This window comes from Anguilla anguilla, chromosome 7 (assembly GCF_013347855.1).
Source record: "Anguilla anguilla isolate fAngAng1 chromosome 7, fAngAng1.pri, whole genome shotgun sequence".
In the NCBI taxonomy this organism is placed as follows: domain Eukaryota; kingdom Metazoa; phylum Chordata; class Actinopteri; order Anguilliformes; family Anguillidae; genus Anguilla; species Anguilla anguilla.
The window spans coordinates 8,945,570-8,968,777 of record NC_049207.1 but is presented as its reverse complement, the minus strand read 5'-3'; the positions used below and the strand labels follow the sequence as shown (position 1 = coordinate 8,968,777).

The 23,208-nt window shown below is 42.5% G+C and overlaps 1 protein-coding gene across 6 annotated transcripts in view; it reads left to right on the top strand.

The window, feature by feature from the left end:
• Positions 1-6,578: 6,578 nt before the first annotated feature.
• The window catches only part of atp2b1a (ATPase plasma membrane Ca2+ transporting 1a), a 50,734-nt gene continuing 34,104 nt past the window's right edge, over positions 6,579-23,208 (top strand). For 4 of the 6 annotated variants that reach the window (XM_035424697.1, XM_035424694.1, XM_035424695.1 and 1 more), the window contains exons 1-2: positions 6,579-6,691; positions 19,287-19,746. In XM_035424697.1, coding sequence (XP_035280588.1) covers positions 19,554-19,746 — 193 coding nt within the window. In that variant the 5' untranslated portion in view covers positions 6,579-6,691; positions 19,287-19,553. Of the gene's footprint in view, positions 6,692-6,762; positions 7,006-7,379; positions 7,399-19,286; positions 19,747-23,208 lie in introns of those variants that run through there. The other 2 variants (XM_035424692.1, XM_035424693.1) reach the window with 2 other exon arrangements.

Here is a 23,208-nt window from a genome sequence, read left to right as displayed (position 1 = left end):
AGTGGAAAAAATGTCAGAAACACAGTCACGCTGAAATGCTCATGACAAAAGGAAGCAATAACCCAGAATGCACTGGCTGATAGGCCCGACCGTCCTGACTCATTCAACTAATGACTGATAAAGGAGTCATTTCCACATGTGCACTTTCCACCAACTCAACATTCAGCCGGGAGTCACATGACCAAGGAAGTGAACTCTGTCAGGTGCTAGCATAACGCTTGTATTTGTTATGTTTATTGTTGGAATACTTTCCACTAAATTAGAAGTTTTTTTTTTGGTTCGCGAGTGACTTAAAATACTCACACACACAGGTTCAGCAGATATCTCTATTGTGCCCTGTGTAAGCTCACTATGAGCAAACTTACCTTCATAAAGTGTCTCCACTGGCATGTCAACTGGCTGTAAATATATTCTAATCAAACATTTTTGAAGACAGATGCGCCCCCAGATTCACAATAAACGGCACAAATTTGACTGTTTTATCAAACTTTTCAAATTTTCTGAATTATCAGCTCTGCACAGTAACAGAGCGCACAAACTGATTTGTATTTTACTGGTATGTACTGAAGATGTATTCTTGTATCCAACTATTGACTTGTGAAAGTAGTGGCTTGTAAAGGTCAGTGAAATTGAATGGTGGTAATGCTCATTTTTTTAGATAAGAAAGGAGCATGTCTCCAGGGAGACTGTTATTTCCTGTTTATCGGGTGTGCTCTGATGTTTTGTTATTTTATGATGGGTTATGCGGTCGCTTCCAGGAAGATGGTAAAAATATGCTTGTTTTAACACAGGCGTGTGCTCCCCCATCTGATTCTCTGCCAGGAGAGGATAGAGTCAATGATTCCATTACTAAGCTGAATTTTTCTTTATGCATTATTTTTAATGGAGTAACTGTCACAGTGTGCTTTACCACAATACCACAAAGGACATTGTGGCATAAAACGTGAAAGGCCTCATTTTGGTAGTGCAGACATACCTGGGTCCCTGCTCAAACTGGGTTTTGTAGCTTCTACCTGGTTTGGATGTTTTGTTTTGGCTTAATGTTTTCCTTTTTTTCCCCATCACAGTTCGATGTTGATATGGCGTAATTGCATGTGCCATTTTGAGTTTTTATGGATTCAGTTGACTGCGATGGATCTGTGGACAACAGTGTTCACAAGTGCATCATTGAAATGTAATCAAAGAAGAGAATATGTATTATTTCACTTAAATAGTTAGGTAATAAAAGTAGTGCAGTCTATAAACAAGTTTTAGTACAGCAAATTCTTTAAAAAAATAATTAAAATGACAAATAATAAATCAATACTTCAGGCTCCTATCCAGCTAATTTACTAAATGCAATTAAACAATTAACACGCACCACATCTTCTTCCTCTTTTAAAATGGTGCTGTAGGTGCACACAGTCTAGTTTTGAAATGACTGAAACTTGAGTTGTAGCTATATTCCTTAATTTTCTTCCGCCATGAGTTACCATTATGCACCATGACCACAGTACAGTTCTTGACTGAACATATACACCTGGACTGTATGTAAGTAGTATTGTGATTAATCACATACACACACACGTGGGCACCCACACACATGCATAGCATTGCATACAAAAGCACTCACTTACACATACACACACACACACACACACACACACACACGCGCGCGCGTGTATGCATGCAAGACAAGCAGAGAGCCCAAAATAGATCACAGATAGAAGAACTAGATTGTAAGGTTGTGAGGGCCTCCTCTCTGTCATCAATCATCTTGCCAGGATAGGCGTGTCCAACGCCTGTGTGATAATGAACGAAAATACAACTCCCCAAAACCCTCTGTTATTCAGCTACAACCACCTCGCAACTCAATGCCAATGTATGCGATTTTCCCAGGACCCAGGATACAACCATTCTGAGCCATTTCTCAGCCCTAATACAGGGTATCATTAATCTCATATCCATTCACTTATATAAGTTTGTAAGATTTATCCCTACTGTTTTCAAGCCTCAGAAACTCACCCCTTTTCGTCAGTACTTTTATTGTGAAAGATTCAAGGTGAACTTATCTGTATGGGTATTTTTACGCACTGTTTGTGAGTATATAAACACGTGTAACATCTAGTGTCACTTGACATTTACATTATTTCATGCAAACCAAATAAACAACTCAGTTATGCCGCAGGGCAATGACTATTCATAGGACCATACTTGAACTGTTACATGACCCAGTTTAAGAAATTTTTGGCCTTAAATGCTGTTTCACATATCTCTTTTGTTAGTGTTGTCCAATGGTTACATGCTAGGTAGGTCCAACCAAGCTATGGATCAGCCCAGGGTATGGAAAAATTAAAACTTACAGAAATCTTTTTTTGAGGACTTAGATGAATTGTATGTCTAATTATGTTAACAGCTACTAACCAGATATACATACTCTGTATATGGGAGCAGGCTCAATATTTACTGCATACCGTACCGGACTAAACCAGAGGAAGTAAACAATACTTTCCTGGTAATTAATGGGAAAAGAAGAACCTCTCAGCCTGAATGGACAAGGACAGCTGTTGGCATCAATAACAATGAATTATGCATTGTGAGCTACATTTGATTTACTTACTTAACCTTTCCTGAACCATTGCTTGATGTTGCACAGCACTGGAATCTCTAGGGAAGGAGCTTTTTTTTCTGTTCGCAAAGATAAAGTAACCTGTAATGCTGTGACAGCCGTAATTTCAAAGACGCAAGGCTGTGGAAGAGGTAAAGGATGGGCAGCTAGAGTAAAAGCAGAAATCTTCTTATTGTGATACAGATTGTGAGATCTGTGGAACTGCGGTGCAACTGTGTTCCTCCGTCTCCCTCAATTCAGATTTTCAACATTTTTTATCCCCGTCTTCTTCTGTCTAGCAGACTGATCTCAAGGGATGAAATTGACTAGTACACTTCATTACAGTGCCCTAAAAGCCCACTTTCCACTCTCTGAGAGAGTGGGAGGGGAGCAGTCCACCTGTATGAGTAAAAGCAGCTCATGTGACTCCAAAAACCCAGTTTGTTCCCTCTCAGCAGTGACTCGATCATCCTGTTGTCCAAGTCATGACTAATACACCCTGCGGTGTGTTTTCCCTTTCCTTAGCAAAGCCAGCACACAACCAGCATGCTTACTGTGAGAGACGGTAGTGATAGTTGGTCAAGTGATTCAGGGTGACAGTTACTGCAATCAGCACGGTCATTGTTAGTGATGGAGGGTGACAGCAACCGCGATCAGGCCCATGTCTGTCCTAGGCATTGCAACTCTTGACCTTTGATGAACAAATGCAAACATCGCAATACATATCCTTCATTCAATGCTCATCAGAACTCACTCAGAATTTAAAAGGAAATAGGACAAAAGGATATTATTAATGGTATATGTGCAGGGCAAAACACTCAAGTGCTTTCAAGTACATCAATATTACACTCACAATATTGACATTACTTGCTCATCATTAGTAGAGAGCCTCCGTCTAGCTAAATGTATTGTGTTTTTGCAATGAGATTATGACATAGTAGAAGCTTAAAGACAAACAATACAGGACATTTGTTGGAATCCACTGCATGAATGGGGCAGGTTGAGTAAATGGTATTTTAAAAGGGAGTGCGCCAGTACCGCTCTCAGTATTTGAAGGACTGTGGACAGAGCTGGCGGCCATGAGCAGAAGCGACTCAGAAGTGGAAACTGGCTCAGATAAAACTGGGTTACTGTCCTCATCTTTGGCAGCGGGCTCGGAAGCCTGAGGAAACATTTGTCTGCTCCTTGAGGTCCAATGTCAACATATTTCTTATAAATAAATACAAACTGAAAAGATCTGTCTTGATGGACATCTTAGACTCCAGGGGTTTTCAATTTCAGACAGGGATATGGCCTAGTAAAACAACATAAAGCGTATAATAAGTTCTTCCCTTTGTGTTTGTGTGTGTGTGTGCGTGTGCGTGTGCGTGTGCGTGTGTGTATTTCCATGAATTTGTGCCTGTGAGACAAAGGGATGTTAAGACAGTGCACACATACAGTAACTATTTTTTTACACATTAAAAACTGTTGCTTTACAGTGACCTATTTGTCACTTATGTAAAGTATCTCCAGAGATGATCACTTAAACTGTGCAGATTTAAGTTGGAATTACATGGACTTAAATAGGGTTAACCTTTGACTGTTTCATCATTCTGGTGTGGTGAACTAAAATCTTCACCCTGTTTGGTGCCGCTGTAATGTTAATTATGAAGCCCATTATGTGAAGGGAACACGTCCGAAGCACCTTGTGACTCCTACTGAAGAGCTGCTCTCTGTTTATCATCAACTGAGAGTCCTGTTGTCTTGGCTTGCAGCTCCGCTGTAAAAATAAAATGTGGCTGTACCTTACACTGTGATCTTTGAACATAGCTAACATGTACACGTAGGCACCTGTGCGCAAGTAAAATTTATGAAATATTTTGAAAATATTATTTTGTGCTTTATGAAATAGATAAAGTGGCAACTTAAATGCTAGCAACATACAGAGCAATGGTTTCAAAACATATGCAAAATCTGCAGCAATGGGGACACTGTGCTGTAGGAGATTCTATCTTTTGGATGAGATGTTAAACCATGGTCCTGACTCACTGTGGTCATTAAAGGTACCCTAACACTCATCACAAAGTGTAGGGGGTTCCCTGGTGTACTGGCAAAATTCTCAACCTGGCTGTCTCAACCTGCCACCTAATCATCCCCCGATTTAATTGGCTGCCGTGCATCATGTGGGTGCTACACATTGGTGGTGGTTGAGGCGAGTTGCCTCCTCATCACTGTAAAACGTTTTGAGTTTCCGCCTGGCGAGGGAAGCACTATATAAATACAATAAATAGTTATTATTCCTAAATGAAGTGTTTTGTATTATTTTTTTACCATTAAATATCATAGTTCAGATAATCTACACTGACCATTTTGCAGATAATAGGGTGTGTGTTGGTAATGGCTTGCCTTCATTTGAAGGTGAAAACTGAGATAGGCACAGGTGCATGCTAAGCTGTGCTTGCTGAGAGACTGACGGCCTACTCTCTGAATGGTTTCAGTTTCCATTCTGCACACGTCCATCTAAACACTTACTCTGAATATCTGAAGAATTCTCATGGGTTTTACCTTTGTCATTTGCATTATATTATCATCATGACAGCCATCTTCAATAATCCTGTTTATACTGAGATTAAAGAAGCTCTCCTTGATCACACATACATTTAGCTGGCCAGTTAGTGCACTGTAGATACAATGTAAAATGTAAGAAATTATATTGCAACTGCAATGTATGATCCCAGTTGAGAGTATGAGTGGATTTAGGGATGGTCAATGTCAATGGGTATAATGTCAACAGTACAATGCAGACTTTTACTTCAAAACATGTTCTGTTTGGCCATATCCTATAAGTACAACAACGATACTGACCCTGAATGCTGATTGGGCAATATGATATTGTGATAGTATTTTAATTGTTAGTAATTACAGGTCATGTCATTTCAGTACGTTAAATGAGAACATTCAAATGATGTTTATTTTTTAAATCGATGTTCTATAGTTCTACTGTATATCAATGACAGTGCCAGCACTTTTCACGTGAATTGCTATCAAATTGTATTATAAAAAGAAGCATTTAGCCCACATAAGGCAATATAATTTTGTCTGAAGTGTGGAGTGGATACAGAAAATACATTTTCAATAATTTCACTTGACAAAGAATATGAGTACAATGATTAAAATTATGTTTCTGCGCGAGACATAGACATATGACGTGTTGTATAACTTCACACACAGGGGATGTGGAGAGGTGAGAAGTCAGAAACTGTCTGCACAATATACATCATAGATATTATGTCAAAGGCAAGATGCAAGAGTGCTATAAAATAATCCCGTAGTATAAAAAATAATCAAGGGAAACTCCTGCGCATTGGCTTGTGTGGGGAGTCATACAATTCCCCGCAATTCCATAATTGCTACAGGATGCAATTTTACATACACATCAAGCTCTAAGGAGCCAAGGTTCGATGAAAGTGCAGTAAGTAGTAAGTAAGTAAGTAAGTAAGTAAGTAAATAAATAAATAAATAAATAAATAAATAAATAAATAAATAACGCTATTCGTCGGTCACAACAACCAATCATTTAAATGTAACAAAATGTGCGATTCAGTGATTCTGGGAGCGAAGTAAAAAAGTGAAAAATCAAGAAAAAAAAACCGGACGTCATGGAAAGAATGACGTCAGGATTAATTGGCCGTCGGGGAAGACTTGTGTTAGACTGTGGGCGGGGTTTGCATAGCAAAACAGGCTAAACCGAGCGTAGTGTGTGCGTTTTGAAAGCTTCGCTATAGCGCCATACACAGTCGAGCACACAGACTCGTTTCAATATAAATTATGTTAATATAGAAATCAGTGGGAGCCACAGAGAGTGTAGAAAGGGAGAGAATCCCCATCCGGCTATGCGATTGCTGACGTACGCGTTTCCTCCGGCAACTGGGGTACTGGCCGAGCCAATTGGGATCCACATGGCCGCTCAAGCCCTTCCTCCGATCTGGAATCACATGTTGTAAACGACGTGGTGTGGTGGGTGGGGTTTCACCGCAGATTGGAAGAGGGAGGTAGGCTGTTGAAGTCTTTGGTGAGACAGAGTGAGAGAGGGAAGGGGAACCAAGGCTACGGTCGGACAGCGGCGTGAGTGTTACTTTCCCTCTTTCTTTCTCTCTTTTTTATTTTCACTGATATTTTCGGGCTAGAGAGGGCTCTGGTCCCACCCATTGCACACCCATTGACTTTGGTTGGGTTCGAAGCGGCTTTCGAACGCAAGTCAACTCGCAGACCTTTGAGCCATAACCGAATGCGTTTCCTGGGAATGAAAAGGGAACAACTGGGAAGTGTTTCTTTTTATGTTTGATGGGGGTTCAATGTAACGGGAGTGACCGGGCCATTCAGTGCAAGCAATACCACTGTTTTAGCTAGCCAGCTGAAGAGTGTGCAGAGCTCTGCAAGTAAGTGGACGACACGTTGGAAAGTTAGGGACTAGCCACATTGCATTTTGAAATCGGTTCGACTGCACGCGCAGCAGTTCCAAAACAGCTCGAGGGACTCGAGTTCAGCAGCCGCCTGCATAGCTAACCGAGAGATATATGTTTTTAGGGGACCGGAGGGGAGCAGCTCCCAAGTCTCAATATATGGAGCCAAACTAACGTGGCTAACGTTAGCAAACCTCGCTGGGTTTGAAAACGTGTTTGACGCCGCTTCTGTTTCTCAGTTCAGTTAGAGATCACATTTCGACTTTAAAATATTAACGTTAACTAATGGGAAAGAAAAAAAAGACGCGTTTTTATTTTTGGCTCCGACTCGATCTGTCACATGCACATAGGAACCAAAGAAACGAGAAGGTGATGCTATTTCTATAAATAACGAAGAAATCAGAAAACAAGAACAGCGTAATTTCCACCCAGGTTGATAATGTTAGCTAACTTGACAGCTAGCTATTAAAACAAGCGAAATACTTAGACAGTTGGCTTTCTGGCTAATTTGAAAAAGGAGATGGAAATCTATATCAAACGCCATTTGGTTTGCTGACTGGCTAGTATGGGAATGTATTAGCTAGCTAGTTACGGTGGTTGGCTAACGTTAGCTACAGCGTAGCTGCATATGAATGGGCACACTCAGCAACTAGCTATCTAACTATCTAGAATAAGTTCGATAGCTAGGTCACTGGCTAGTTTAGTGGTTTGATTTTCTAGACTAACGTTAGCTAGGTTGTGTATTGATTTCGAGACTTGTGTTTTGTAAGGTGAACTATTTGGTACCTAGCTAGCTAACTTGCCTAACCAACTAACGTTAATAACGGTACCTTAACGTTAACATTAGCTCTCACCTGTCTAAACTTAGTTAGTCTCTGTTGCTGTATAGTTAGCTACATATCTAACGCTATCTGGGCTAACTTATCGTGCCAAACTAGTGTCAAGCTAACCTGGTCTATTTGCCAAATTCTTTGGGGAGTTTAGTTTTTATGACGCCCAGAACAGGCGAGTAACGGGGTTACTAAATGACTGTCGTTATCTAGTTAACGCTTATGCTAACCAGACATTGAACACAGTTGGCAAATGTCGTTGGCGTTAACAACAGTAAGTTGGCTAGGCGACTTGGCTACCACTGACGTTAAATTGGCTAGCTAGCTGTCACACTTGTTTTTCTCGCTGCTAGCTCGCAAGAATACGCATTCTGTTTTAGTCTGGACAGGTTAGCTGTGCGTATTTTGGTTATCTGGTTAAGGTGCATGACGTTAGTGCTAGACGTCTAGATAGTCTTAATTGGACTTATTCACTGGTCTCTAATGTTAGCTGGAAACTTACCTTGTGGCTAACTACTCACTTTGTATTCAGCTAAAAGATTGTACGGTTAGACTACATCGAACAGATAGCTGGTTAGTTGTTCTGATGGCGATTTACAGGCTGAGTTACTTAGTGCTTGTTGACATTAACGGAAACTTACCCACCCATTTGGCTAGCTAACTGGTTACCTAACATACTAGCTAAGCTACCTTGTTAAGTTTGGAATTGGTAGCTATGCATCTCGAACTCAATCCCGAAATTTAATTCAGATGGTAAATCAGACCACAGCGGCTATTCGTTGGGTTGCTAGCTGTAATGTCGAGCTGCTACCATCCTGAAATGTACGCTAGAGACAAAAAGATAGTTAACCAGCACCACTTAGCCAACACCATCACACAATGTAACAGTTAGCTAACGTTACTAATTCATATACTAACTCTGCCATACCTCGTGCTAACTAACTGAAAAGCTAAACGTGAAATCAGCTATTTTACTGTAGTGTCTCTGGATTTCCTACTCTGCTGTGAGCCTTTGTCCTATTCGTTGTTTGCAATATGAGAAGCAACGCGCAGCATGACCTTGAGTACAAATAGTCCGATGGCTGTTTCCCTGTAATTATTAAATATAGCTACAGAGGAAAAACAATCGTACGGTGTCCTACAAAACTGTTGATGTTAAGATGGCTGTATCTGTGTGATCCAAGTAGCTCGCTGCTATTTTGTCGAAGTGATGCCTTCAGCTGCCAGTGGTCCATCCTAATTCGGTGTAATGATTGTGAGGGGACAAATCTGTAACGTTTTTGTACTCATCGGCTTACCTCTGGTTTATATATTGACGGAGTTGTGAATTATATTTCACGGTGATTATAGTGCATCAAAAAACATTTTTAAAATGTAATCCTGTCCTAGGTTATAATGCTCCTCGCATTTTAAAATAAATAATATATTTGTTGTTTGGACTGGAGCCGGCTTGATTCAGCTTGCTAGTTGACTACAAGTCCGGGGTGAGTGTATTTTGACTTTGTGCAGTGCGGTCCAACTGTGTATGTAATGTCGATTTACATACTCTTGCAATCAACAAATCCTTTTGTGAAATTTGCAATAGGCGAATGCTAAAATTGGCTTTAGACCTTGAGAGAAGCCTAGTCTCGGTTTCAGAGATGTCGGTTTCTGTCAGACATTATTTGAAAATTACATGGTTAGGCTTACTCTAAAAAGCATTTGACAACACCTCTATAGAGGGTTATACCGAAAGACGATGCAGGGATTTGCTTTAGTATATGGATCATTTTGCGCAATAGACGAGTTATAAAAATTGGCTTTAGACCTTGAGAGAAGCCTAGTCTCTGTGTGAGAAATGTCAGTTACTATCAGACTTTCTTTGACATTTACACGGTTAGGCTTACTCTAAAAAGCATTTGACAACACCTCAATTGAGGCGTACGTAGAAACATTACACAGAAATTTGCCTTCGTACATGGTTCATTTTTCTTGCTTAAGGAATTGTCCTTTTAGCTTGTTGAAAGAGGATATTTCCTATTGCGGTGGCTGGATTTCCTCTGCTCTCTGGGAGGCTGCACATTCAATATCAGTGGTCCTTTTTGAAGACTAACTGTTAATGATTTACCTCATTCATTCGGCAGAGTAACCCTTGACTGCATGTCAGATGAGGTTCTGAGGCCTTTGGACTGGAAATAATTATGCTCCTGCCCTGATCGCTCAGAAGCAGGAACCCAGGCCGGGTTCACATCACTGGCATGATGCATTGATGCAATTCTTCTTGATAAGAAAGAACCATATCACCAGTTTCTGTAAGGTCTGCTTCCTCTGTGGATATCAGTATATTTTTAAGGTATATAGGTTGCTTATTATTTTAAAAAATTGAACAGAATTGCATTTGGTAATGTCAAGTACTGTAAGTTCTGGAGTTGAATGGTAATTTGTATCACAGATCTTAAAGGGGTCTATGGTCACAAGAGACCTGGGCGGCTTAGTTATTCTTATTTAAAAAAAAAAAAAAAAAAAAAAAAAAAAAAAAAAATCTTAAGTGTGTGTTGCTTTTTTTAACCTGACCTAAATGAGGGTTTGTGGTTTTACAGAGTACAGACCTTTGCTCAGATTAAAGTGGTAAGCCACAGAGCATGGCAGTCACCATGTAATGGCTACTGAATTTCCAAGCATGTAGAATTTCCTAAATTGTTTTTATATTGTCAGTTTTACTTTTCCCCCCTCCTCATCAAAATATTTTTGACCATCATGATGTCAAATGAAGCTGGGTGGAAAAAGTGATGACTGTTAAAAGCTGAAGTTAAAAGCTGAACATGATACAGACTTGATTTGAGTAGCTTCATTATTTCCCTATTGGTTCAAAAGATGATTATAGACCAGTGACACCTCCCACGTGGTGCATCCATAGGCTAGTACCGACTGCCAAATTGAAGTACATTTTAATAATAGCTGTTCACTCGGCAATCCTGAATTCTGTAAGGAATGTGGAATTACCTTTTTGTCATTGAAATGTATGTAATGACCGGTTGTGAGCGCAAGACGTAGGCTCTACATGTTTTGATCCATTAGTGTGCCAATTATTTTTGAAATATGAAAAAAGATTTATGATTTTCCAGTTACATCTTTTTCTAAACATTTAGGAATCCGCTGGTGAGTACTTGTCCTGTACTCAAGTAAACAGTCCCACCTGTAACTGACATACTGGACTGCTTAGGGTTTGAATGCATCCCAAACCTTACACATCATTGTGTAAAATTGCTACCCATGGGGAAATGAATGGGAAAATGGGGGGTGTGGGGGGGAGCAGCTGACGGAATCTCTTAATTTAGCAACAAATAGCCACCAATGGTTAAGTTGTGGACAGTAAAAAATATATTGTAACTCTGTTCTAATTTTTTGCTATTGCCATTTAAATGTAGGCCGGTGGAAAGCTGTTTGGAGGGTGAGGGAGTACTGGCATTGCTTGATTGGCAGGTCTCTTCTGATTCAGTGCAATTATGGATGAATATAGTGGTACCTGTACAGTTCCAATGAAGAACTGTACAACACAAGTTCAAAAGATAGTTAATGTTCTGGGTTTGTAAAAAAAAATTATTATTATTGTTGACTTGATTATTCTGTCCTTCCCCAACAGCTTGGGAAAGCCCTTTCCTGTTTCAGCATGACAATGGCCCCGGGTACACAGCGAGGTCAATATTGGAGTGGTTTTGTTGAGGATCTTAACACCTTTGGGATCAATTGGAAAGCCAACTGCGAGCCAGACCTAATGGCCCAATCAGTGCCTGACCTCACTAAAGCTCTTTTGGCTGAGTGGAAGCAAATCCCTGCATCAGTGCTACCAACATCTACTATAAAGCCTTCCCAGAAGAGTGGAGGTTGTTATAGCAGAAAACGGTGGACCAACTCTATATTGATGCCCATAATTTTGGATGTCAGGTGCCCACACACCTTTGACCATATAGTGTATTTATAAAAGTTCTGACAACCTGCTGGGTTTACAGTGGCTTGCAGTGGCGTTCAGGAATCTGTGTTCTAAAGGAAGAAAATACACTTCTGATAACTCCACAGCCAGTTGTAGTTAGCTAGCAAACTTACATCAGTACTGGTACATAGTCAATTCCTGGAAGTAGCTACTCTTAGGCCCGAAGCATACCCTGTGTAAGGAAGAAATTAGCAACAGTTTCCACGCACAGGAGCACTCTGATTGGTTGGTGGTTAGCTAGCTAGGCCTGCAAAGGGCCAATTTCAAATTCCAGATACGGTGTCATTTGCGGAATGCCTACCTTGGGAGATTCGCTTTGTTGTCGTTCCCAGACACAAAATGAATGTAATCAAAGGAAAAAAAAAAGAAAAAAAGCTAGTGGTTGAAAGAGCTGAGCAGTCATCCTTTGAATCTGAAAATTCTGTGTGCCCTATGTGATGACAGGTGGGAGGTGGGAGTTGCCCAGTTGGCAGCTGCTACAGTTTTCACTGGGCTGCGGTTGGCAGGGGTGCGCGAACCAAAGGTCACAATGCACTGATCTGTATGTGTCCGAGGAAACAAAGCCTCATCTTCAAAGCGCCTGTATAAAGGCAGTGCATTCTCTTGAAAAACACAATGCAACTATGGAAGGTCCGTATTAGTCATTTGGAATATGCTACTCACTTCAGTACACATAACATACCATATTTTTTTAGCTGCGACCGCAGCGCTATAGCTCTGTCTGTTGGTCAGTTGGTCGGTTGGTCCACTAAAGTGTTCCACCCCGTAGAGGCCACAGCCCCAGGAGGCTGAAATTTGGCATGGAGGTTGGTCATGACCGAAGGCAGAGCTGAGTAACTTTCAGGCCGATTGACCAAGAGGGGGCGTGGCGATGGGCGTGGCCTATCACAAAAAGGCGCATAACTCCCGAATGGATCCACAGATTTGCACAAGATTTTGTGGAAAGGTTGGTCATGAGCCAAAGAAGAGGTCACGTGTTTGTGTGAGGGTGTGTGCGTGGATGCATGCACACCGATGCATGCGCGTTTACGTTCGCAGCTATTGTGGATTTGCGCTTGTTAGCCTATATTGCATCATTCCACTGAAAGATTTCTTTTTGTATTAAAATTTGTTGACAAGCCTCTTATCTCTTTGCCAGCTGGCAAAGTAACTTGATAATTTGTCACAAATCCTCAAACAGGCAACAGTTTCATAATTTCATTTCACAGACAGCCCGTGGTCATGCATGCAGCCTTAGTATAACATACAGATATGATAGCTAGTCTTCAGCTTCAGAAATTCAGCCTTTTAAAAAGCAGAAGAGTTTTATTATTAGAAATATCAGTGAGTGAGCCAGGCTTGGGTGTCCATTTAGCCATTTTTAAAATGAAATGATTCCATGCAGATTTGCCAGTGCCGACGGTGTTTGCAGTGGAAATGGCTGGGTGAGGCGTGGCTGAGGCTCACTGTAGCAGTATGACCCGGTGTGCATGCTGATGTACAACTAAGTGAAGGGCCAGCAGGACAGACTCTTATCTGTGCTGATAGCGGGGAGCAAAGAGGTCTGAGTAGGGCACAGTGCTTCTGCTTTGTACCGACCGCATTTACAAGGCACGACTTGGGTCAGCCAAAATGGGGGAGGGGTAGTCAGGGGATGGACAACCACACAGGGACGCCTAAAAATACTTCCCCCCCCCCCCCCCCCCCCCCCCCCCCCATCAGCTCTCTAGCAGAGGGATCCCTGGGATTGCTGTCCTTCTCTCGCGCTGAGTAAGCTGGCGCGTCCCAGGGTCACAGCTGCCAGCCACCACTAGGAGGATTTCCTTTGATTTTAACACGACGCAGGGAGCCTCTTATCAGCCCTCGCATTATTTCAGTTCTATTTGGATGGCTGTAGTCTGTTGTTTATCGTCAACTTCTGTTCAGCGATATTAAGAGCTATCTGTCTGTCCTAAACTGCTTGATTTTTGTTTGCGCTGGGCCATGTACAAGGATATAAATGGCCTCTCTCTCTCTTTGCGCTACCGTGCCATGCCAGCTGCTTTCCCAGGGGACGTTATCACAATGATTTTCCACTCTTGTGACGCGCGACCCGTTCCGCAAACCCGAAACTGTCACTCGGAGAATGTTGCCACTTCCTTACTCTTTGCGATGCAGCGACCGGCTCTGGGGGAAGCTGGGAGTTTTTGAGCCGCGTCAGGAGGAGTGGCGAGCCCCAGGGCGACGCTCAGATTTGGAGCCATGTCGACGTGGCAATGGGGAGATTCGGGGGAATTATGGGAGTTTAGCCTGAGCCTTGTCCTGAGTTTAATGGGGCGGAGTCCAAAGGGTGAGACATGCTTTGATTGATCAGTGCTTCAGATCTGAAAATATGTATTACAATATGTTGGTCAGGATTCCTGTGAAATAGAAATTTCTGTAGATGAAACTCACCTGTATAACTAAAGCCTAAATAAGTTCAAATATATTAGTATTCGCAGTGGCACCATGTAGATGTGACGTTGATATTTTAAAGGGCTGACTTTACATTTAGCTAGACTGTTAGCTGAATTGGCATTAAGGACACAGTGCCAATTTTGCTTGCAGTTTTCTGTTGCCTTTTGAAAAGGCACCACAAGAAGGAAGCTTCTGTAACCTTACCAGATGCTGGTGAATTTTAAATAATCTGTACTCAAATAACCAAATGTTTTTAACTTTATGAAAATGGAAAATGGTTCATCCTACCTGTAGCTGTCCATTCCAGCACAACCTAGGCCAATATAACTGCTGCCAAAATACTGATCTCATTAATAGTGAGTTGGATTGCAAGCTTGTTGCACCCTAGTTGATTCACAGAAGTCCTCATTGCTGAATTGGTTTCAAATTTGGGGATGAAATGTGTCCTTTAGATTGAAGGAAATGTATGTGCATAATAGTTTGCTTGCACCATTAATTAAATTTTCATTTGCTGCGTAAATCTGTTCATATTTTTCAACCACAGTGCATCAGTGGTTTGAAAACTGCTTGCGTTTAGGCTAAACCCTGGAGTATTCCTAGCCATAACCGTATTTATCAGAAAATATGGTTATGGCTATGAATCTGCACGGATTATGGATCTCTTCTGGTCAATTACACGCGTGCAAATGGACTGTACTACTGTGCGTAATTATATTTAGCTCAATTTCCAAGTTGAAATGATGAAAGGGATTTTTAAGAACTTGAGTGGCATTAATCGGAGCTCAGAAAGCCACAGCTCATTAGATTTACTGGGGTTTCTGAATGAACCACTGGGGAAGCAGGTTTTAATCATCTAGCTAGCCATTTGAATTATTGTGTAAACATCACAAGTCGACGCATCAGGGATGTTAAAAGAGTGTACTGGGGACTGAGTGATTTACATGGATTACATCCAGCTCTGCTCAATGGGAAAACCTGGTCAACACACAATATCAGCTATGTATTAATTACACTTAGTAGGCCTGCACCTTGCTCTGTCCTAGCGTTTGAGCTTTTTATCCCCCCTCAATTATTGCCAGTCAGGTGGAAATAATTGTAACTCATGAATAAATGCTGATTTTGGTTTTTTTTTTTTTAAATGGAAAGGAAATTCTGTCAAGCCTAAGAATATATGGGCTATATTTTTAAAAGCAGAAAGGTTTGCATTTCATTTGCAAGTCTGTCTGCTTTTATTTAGATCACAAAAAAGGTGGTGGCATATTCTAACCCCTCCGTCAGTGTAGAAACTCCTTGCATTAGTTTAGACCTGGACAGGATCTGTCAGTCAGTGGCTTTTTACTGACAACAGAGTCTCCACGTGAATCACTGTTATCATGCTGATTATTTGTTACAGTTTCAATTCTCTTTATGAGCATAATCTTGGCATCGGGCTGATAACAGTAAGTTTGTTTTAATCAGCCGATGCCAATGACCCCAATATATTTATGCATCCTAATTTCAACCTTATAACTCCACCAAAGTTGCTAGCTGCATATGCACACATTTTAATGTTACATTGCTAACTGATTGTGGAATTTGAGCTATTTTCTGTGAACGTGAACACAGTGGCTAGGATTTAAATGATAATGCAGAAATATTTGTCATTTGAAGTAGGGTTAAGGTTGTAGCCTATATAATAGAAATGCTAGGGCTTGCAGGATTTTCTTTAATTATTTAGCATATTTATTTTGCTATGCCTTAAAAAGAATAGTGCTCACACACTAAATAATAATTGGAAAAGACAGAATGTAAACTAACTTAACTTTTTGACAGCCCTTAAGATGATTTGAATGAAGTCATATGAATAAATGTAGCTACATTTTTTGGCAGGGGACAAAGAAATCCTGTCAAGCCTAAGCATATTGGCCTATAGGCTATATTTTTTAAATCAGAAAGGTTTAGGCTACATTTAATTTGCAAGTCTGTCTACTTTCATTTAGAAAATGGAAACGGTGGTGGTATATTCTAAGCCCTCTGACAGAGTTGGAAGTGTGCACTGCTTGCAGTAGTTTGGTCCTTAAAAGGATCCAAATAACTGTCTGTCAGTGGCTTTGTACTTTTAGCAGAGAGTGCATGTGAACACACGCACTGTTAGCATGCAGGTTACTTGTTGTAGCTTCGCTGCACTTTTTCCTGATATCTTCATGTTTCAAATGGCATCTCTATTCTGGGCACCCCCACGGTATTGTCAACATGGTACATTCCGTTGTGTTTATTCTATGAAATTCCACCAAATGGAGTTCACCTTGCACAGAATGGCTGTGTTGAACTCAGTTGAAATCAGGAGGATTTTGTTGAGTTGTCAACAAAATGAGGAAGCTGAAAGGAGAAGGGTGGTTCTGGGGTGAGGACGGGGTTATTTTGCGTAGTGATAGACGGTGAGCTGTGGACGAGGGCCTTGCACTCAGCAGTGCTGTGGATCCTCTCTGCTGCCACAGATTGCCTAATTAGATTAAGGGAGGAGCTTTCCTCAGATAATCATTTAGCGAGCCTTTTCCTTTAACGGGGCAGGCGCTGGTGCGAACGCGCGCTGAAGGTCATACGCTGTGTTAAAGGAGAAATGGCGTCTTTCCCCTATGGAAACGGCTCCACTGTGCATGGCGATGGATGTGCTGCAGGGTCTCTATGAAAGGCTCTAGCCAGTGGTTCCGTGACACCCCCCCCCCCCCCCCCCCCCCCCTTTCTCAGCTCCCTCCTGTTGCCATGGGGAGAGAAGTTTGGATCCTGTCTGTAAGTACGCTCCTCTGCTCTTACAGCAGGCGCAGGAGTCTTTGAGCTCACTTGTCTTTCTTATTTGTGTCTCTTTCTTGTCTTTGTATCTTGTGTTCGTTCTCAAACCAAAGTGAGATTTGGTCTAGAATCTTTGTGCGTGCTTGAGACACCTGCACACGTGGTAATGTTGTGCATGTTACGGGCCTGTTCCCAAACATGAGGTCAAGCGAAAGCCGGCGTTCCCAGGCACCCTACCTCCACCCTGAAAAAAAAAAAAGTGAATTATTAGGCTTTTCACAAAAGTGAAGACCTAACTGCGCTTTGATCGTTTGAAACGATGGTCGTTTAAACAGTGGTGTTCAGACGAGGGCTGCTGACCTGCCCCCTCCTTATCTGCATTCGTTCAGCTCCGCCATCACAGTTTGTGATCTCCTGCGCCTTTTAAGAGCAAACACGCACCTAACTCTCAGGGGTCCTGTGTTTCAGCAGCACAGATACTGCTGCTTCCTGCAGAGAGTCACTTGAATGCCGGATTATAGCGAAGCCTGCCAAACGTAAAGTAATGTTTTTACAGTTTAGATTATATATGGCGGAATGTTGATTGCCGGAGGCTGGGGATGACGTAATTGATATAATAATAATAATTCACTTAACGACTGTGAAGCTGTAGGGCGGGTCTTCTGGCTTGGCACTTGTGCGTGGTGCTGAGGGCACCAGCCCAATGGCTTGTTGGTGGAGTGAAAGATGGCAATGGTGTCCTCAATCTATGTGAATATAGAGGATGCTGGATTTAAACATATAGCCTAATCAGTTTGATTGTTGAAAAGCTGTGGACTGATTAACTAAATGCCATAAATTCTGGCTTGTGCAGCCCTACTTCCTGTAAATAAGTATTATACTAGGTGAAGAATAGTACGTTTTGCCCTACACTGATAGTCTTAGCCACATAAAATTGAATACGGATATGAAATATGTATTTTTATGGTTATTGAAAGGTCAGTTTAACATTGCCTTATTTATCCAGGTTACTTACAGACCTGACAGTGTAATTTCGTTTTATTGTGCCAAGTGCCTGTACTCACAGGGGTGTATTGATTGCTTTGTGTCTCCCTTGCATTTCATTTCTTTGTAAAAATACTTCACTTTCCTGAATAGAAGCGTCAATCAAGCATACAATTCCCTTGAGCTTCTGTGGCCAAAACGATAATCTTGCATAACAAGAGGAATGTGCGCTTGTGTGTCTTTGCTCGTGTGTGTGTGTGTGTGTGTATGTATGTGTGCGTGCTTGTGTGTGCGTGTGCCTGTGTGCGTGCTTGTGTGTGCGTGTGCGTGCGTGTGTGTATATTTGTGTGTATATGTGTGTGTGCGCGCGCTCGTGTGAGTGTGCGTGACAGACAGTGCCTCCTGCAGCCTTGGTGGCACATCGGATGACGCTGTGATGTATTGACTGCTGTCGTGTGGAGGAGGAATAATGGCTCTCTTCAGGGACTGGGCGTATGCGGTGTAGTGGTGTGCTTGATTAAACCACATGTCTGAGACGACCTTTTGCCACCTTCGAGGTCTGAAATACATCAGGGCACAGGGCAAATCCATTCCTTTAATGCAAATCAAACAGCCTGAGAAAAGGGCACTGATTGCTCTTGGGTAGTAAAGATGGGAAACGGAAATGCTTTCGTAAAAAGAAATGGGCCGTACCACACCTAGTGGCACGCAGCTACCTAGATGTCACGGAGCAAAGTTGTTGTGCGTTTTCTTTTTGCAAATTTCATGTCACCCACCATCCTTAGGTTAAAGCAGACAGGGGTCTGCTCGCGCGAGACTGCAGTTGTGTATTAACATGTCACTCGAGAGCTGAATTGTCTGCTGTTTTTTTATTTTTATTTATTTAAATCGCCCGTCTTGTCTCGATGACTGACCGGTTCCCACGCCGGTCCTCAAATAAGCGTAGGTATTTTTCCGCTCAAAAGGGTAACATTTCATATTGAACTCCTGCCAGTGACCTGGAGTTCCTGCATTCTATTTTGAGATCTAGTTGTGCTACCAGCTCTCCAGTATTTCCACCTGAGCCTTGACACACATGCTGTGGGTAGAGTGGTTAGCACTGCAATATTAAAAGTTGTGGTCCGTCTTCTTGGTACTTCATGTTTTTATTGAGATGGGAAGGTGCACAGCTTCACAAACATTCTTTTTCAGTGTTTTCCGTGGACCCTGGGCAATGTTGCTTATGATTCTGTTGTTACATGAAGTTACTGCTGGTGGTCTAATTTAATTTATCTCTTCTCTTTTTCCAGACCTTTCCATGCTGAGTTTTCTGGGGCTGTGGTGGACATTGGTCGCCATGAGAGAATAGGCACGACGCTGTGTGAAGGAAATGGCTTTTGATTTGCCCACTTTCCACTTCCTGGAATCAGACTTGGCTCCCCTCTTCAGGATTTGAGCGGTGTATGGGAGATACCTGGTTTCGCCACTGAGGATTTGCTGCTTTCTTCTCGCCGGTTGGGACACCCTTTTTTACCCCCCTGTAGCCTCCCCCCCCTGCGGTGTGCAGCAGTGGAGACATGGCCAAGAACTCGTACAGCGGGGTGAAAAACTCCATGGCAGAGCCCAACCACGATGGGGACTTCGGGTGCTCCCTCAAAGAGCTCCGGTCTCTCATGGAACTGCGGTCTGCCGAAGGATTACATAAAATACAGGAAACTTACGGAGGTGTTCAAGGACTCTGTACCCGATTGAAAACCTCACCCATAGAAGGTAAATCTGCCCTTTGTTCTCTGTTTAGAGTATTTGCTTGTATTTTTTGCTTTCATGTCCTTGGTTCACTTATTTTGCGCAGATAGTTTTAAAAATTCATCTTCACTGGCTGCATTCGACTCAAGGGCATACGTACAATAGAGGCAGTTGACAGATACTTGGGCGTAATATATATTCATTTTTATTTGTATAGATAAATGTGGCTTTCTTTTACTTAAGACATGTGAATTGGAGGCCTTGGTGGGTAAGTACGTGTTCGGGGCACATAGTGGAAAGAAGAGCAGTGAAGCTCTTCTCCTCCTCCCTGGAGAAGGCCAGCTGGCTCTGTGTCTGTCAGAGCGTGTGTTCTCTGGACGGCCTCCCTGGGGCCCGTGCAGTGGTTCTGTTAGACTAAGAAGCATTTGATCACCGGTCAGTGACTCACTGAGCCCTGCGGTGGACCCATGTTCTCCTCATGCCCTTTTAATTACCGCCAGTTTAGCCGCTTCTCAGCGCAGCCTTAACCTTCATCAGCCCCGGTACGTTCGAGGGAGCGGACTGCGGAGTCGGCCATTACGGCTCAAACGTTGCTCGAAACGAGCGGTAATCATTTCGCTCTAATTCTGTCCCCTCAACCGTACATTCATCCATCATCTGTTCATTTCACCCATCTGTATTCATTAGTCACATTGTCGCTTAGAGTTGTGATGTGTTGAGACTGAACTGGAACGGTGCAGAACGCACAGAACCCATGCACTCGCATGTTGGACAATTCAGGGATGCCAGCTAATGTAGCGTAGATGATTTCTGGGGTATGGGGAGGAGGGGGAAGTGCATGGGAGATGTCCTTGGAAAAGCAGCAGGTATGGCACCTCCACCACCAGGGCCAGACTTGAGCTGCCATCTTGTATTCTTTATGCTTTTGATACTGGTTTTGGTTTTGACAAAGGTTCAGGGAAAGTGTTCATTTTACAGTGTGTGGACCAGCTGCATCAAGGAGTTTCATTGCTGTTTTCTCAGGATTTAGATGCCTTGGTATGCTGACTTTTGCAGCACTGTCCTCTTTAACAGTCACATTCCTCAAATAATCAAGAACTTTTAGGGAACTGTTGAATGACTGTGATGGCTGTTAGCCTTTTCTCTGTGTAGTGGTCATATGTTGTTACCGGAAGAGTGGTTTCCTTCCTTCCTCCATTCATTCAGGCTGGGAGCTTCTCAGCCTTTCAGTAAAAGATGAAAATTCAGATTTCTTCAAATCATTGCCAAGGCTGATGTTCTCTTCTGTCAGGCCTCTAGTGGTAAAACATATTCAAGAATTGTGAACGTTTGTGCTTTAAGACTCAGGTGGCTATCGATTTACAGCTGCAGTTCCTACACTGTTGGAACAATTTTGTGGAATATTTATGGACTTTAAGAGTTAAAAGCAGCATGACTCTGACACTCACGCAGTTTGAAGGAAAACTCTCAAGTCCACGGTCAGAAAGCAGCAGCTGGCCAAAGGGCCCTGTCCCGTATATGTAGCGCTGCTCCAGGCAGGGGGGCCGGAGCAGACCTCCCCGTCTCCATCTCATGTGGGCTGTGACCCAGCATGCTCTGCCTGGCGTGGGCGACGCCGGGAAGTTGAGGACAGAGTGACTGTGCGTCTGGGTCTGGGGTATTGGGCCCAGACTGTGGAAAAAGATAGCAGGCTTGTTCCTGGCACGGTCTTGCTCCCTGGCCTCGTGCTTTATTGTGTTTCTTGCGAAGCTGAGCTTCCCTCAAAATTCGTCAGGCTGCGGAGGTGGGGTCCGCCCCAAACCTCGGTGACTGGCATCCTGTCGCAGAGTTCCTGTGCCATGCCAAGGGAATTCTGGTACAGATCCTGTAATTCTGCATGTACTGGCAGGTCTGTGGCACCCCTGTGTCTTGATGGTTTAGGATCAGCAGCAGGGCTTAAACGGTGGTGCTTTGTGGGTAACAGGGTACAAAATTAATGCCCCCCCCCCCAAGCGGCATGGTAGATTGGTGGGTTAATCTCTTGGGGTCACCTGCCTCTCTGACGCTGATTTTGAGGCGACTGTGTAAACAATCGTCACTCGAAAAATGATACGACATGCTGTGATTGGCAGTTGAGCACCACCTCTCTTTTTGTTTTGGACAGCTAAAGGTCTCAGTGCTGCTGTGTGAGACTACACAGACTCCCAAAATCTCTCAGATTAGAAAACCTGTGGCGTCTAGATCGCACCATATTTAATTTGCTAATGTTTGCTAACTTGGGAAGAATCAAAATAAGGTGGAGACAATAATGGGAGTCATGACTCATGACTGTAAAGTTAAAGGCAACAATTGTTTCTCATTGTAGCTAACCAAAGGCTTTTTTTGTCAGATTCCCTCAGGTTTCAGATTTTTAGCTAAGTAATTGATGTTATGTTAGTGTGTTGCATTACTAATGTGTATGAAGTAGTGTGAGCATCTGAGGGTAACATTCGTTAGCAAAAGTACCTTGGCAAGCTAACTATATGGTGATAAGGAATAGCTTTAGTAATTTTAGCCAGCATGACTGCTGCTATTTAGCCAGAGCGATCTTTGATTATGCCAGCTGAACATGATTTGTTCGGCTCATTTTATCTCTTTATAGCAGATATTAGTAGGCATTCTGAATGAGTAACACAAAGATATTGGCTGTCTAATAAGTGATTTTATTGTATGCCTATGGCCCAGAGAATATTATATAAGCATATGACCAGCACGGCTGTCCCCCACGCATTTCAGTAGTTATCCTCCAGTGGTCTCTGTAGGCAATCCAAAGTTCCGAAATCATTTTGCATTCAGTACAGACATGTGACTAATTATAAAGTGCTCATCAGTGCGAACCAATAAAATAATGCTGTTGAAAATGAGTATGGAGGAAGTGAAACTGGGCCTCACAAACAGCATCCAGAATGATGACAGGTCAACCTGAAATTTAGTCAGACTCCTTAGTGAGGTCCTATGATCTATAGACAAACCTGTTGAAATGTCTCTAGAATCTGAAATGCCCGTTAGTGTAGGTAACTGACCCCCTCCCCCCCTTCTGTTTGATAGTTTTAATTAGACCTTGTTCCCATATCCATTTAAAGTTGTCGGTGTTTTCTTTTTGTACTCTGAGGTAATACCTGTGTTTATATATGAAATGCGCCCAGAAGGTAAACTGGTATCTCAGACTGTGCCAAAGCAAGCAATTTATGACCAACTGTCTAATAATACTGCCCAAGACAATGCATCATAGAACATATTATGACATGCTACTGGTTGAAGTCAGTTATTTTATATATTGATGAATAAGGAACAGGTGTTGTGGAAGACAATGGATGTCCAGGTCACTGAGCTTCCAGTTCCTTACCAATGGACAGGAAGGGGGAAAACATGGAATCCAGCAACTGAAATACTGTACATGCCAGCCCTGGATGGGGTTCCTGGTTGGTCATTTAGGCCAGCTGTGCTGGAAATTCTGAAAAGGGATAA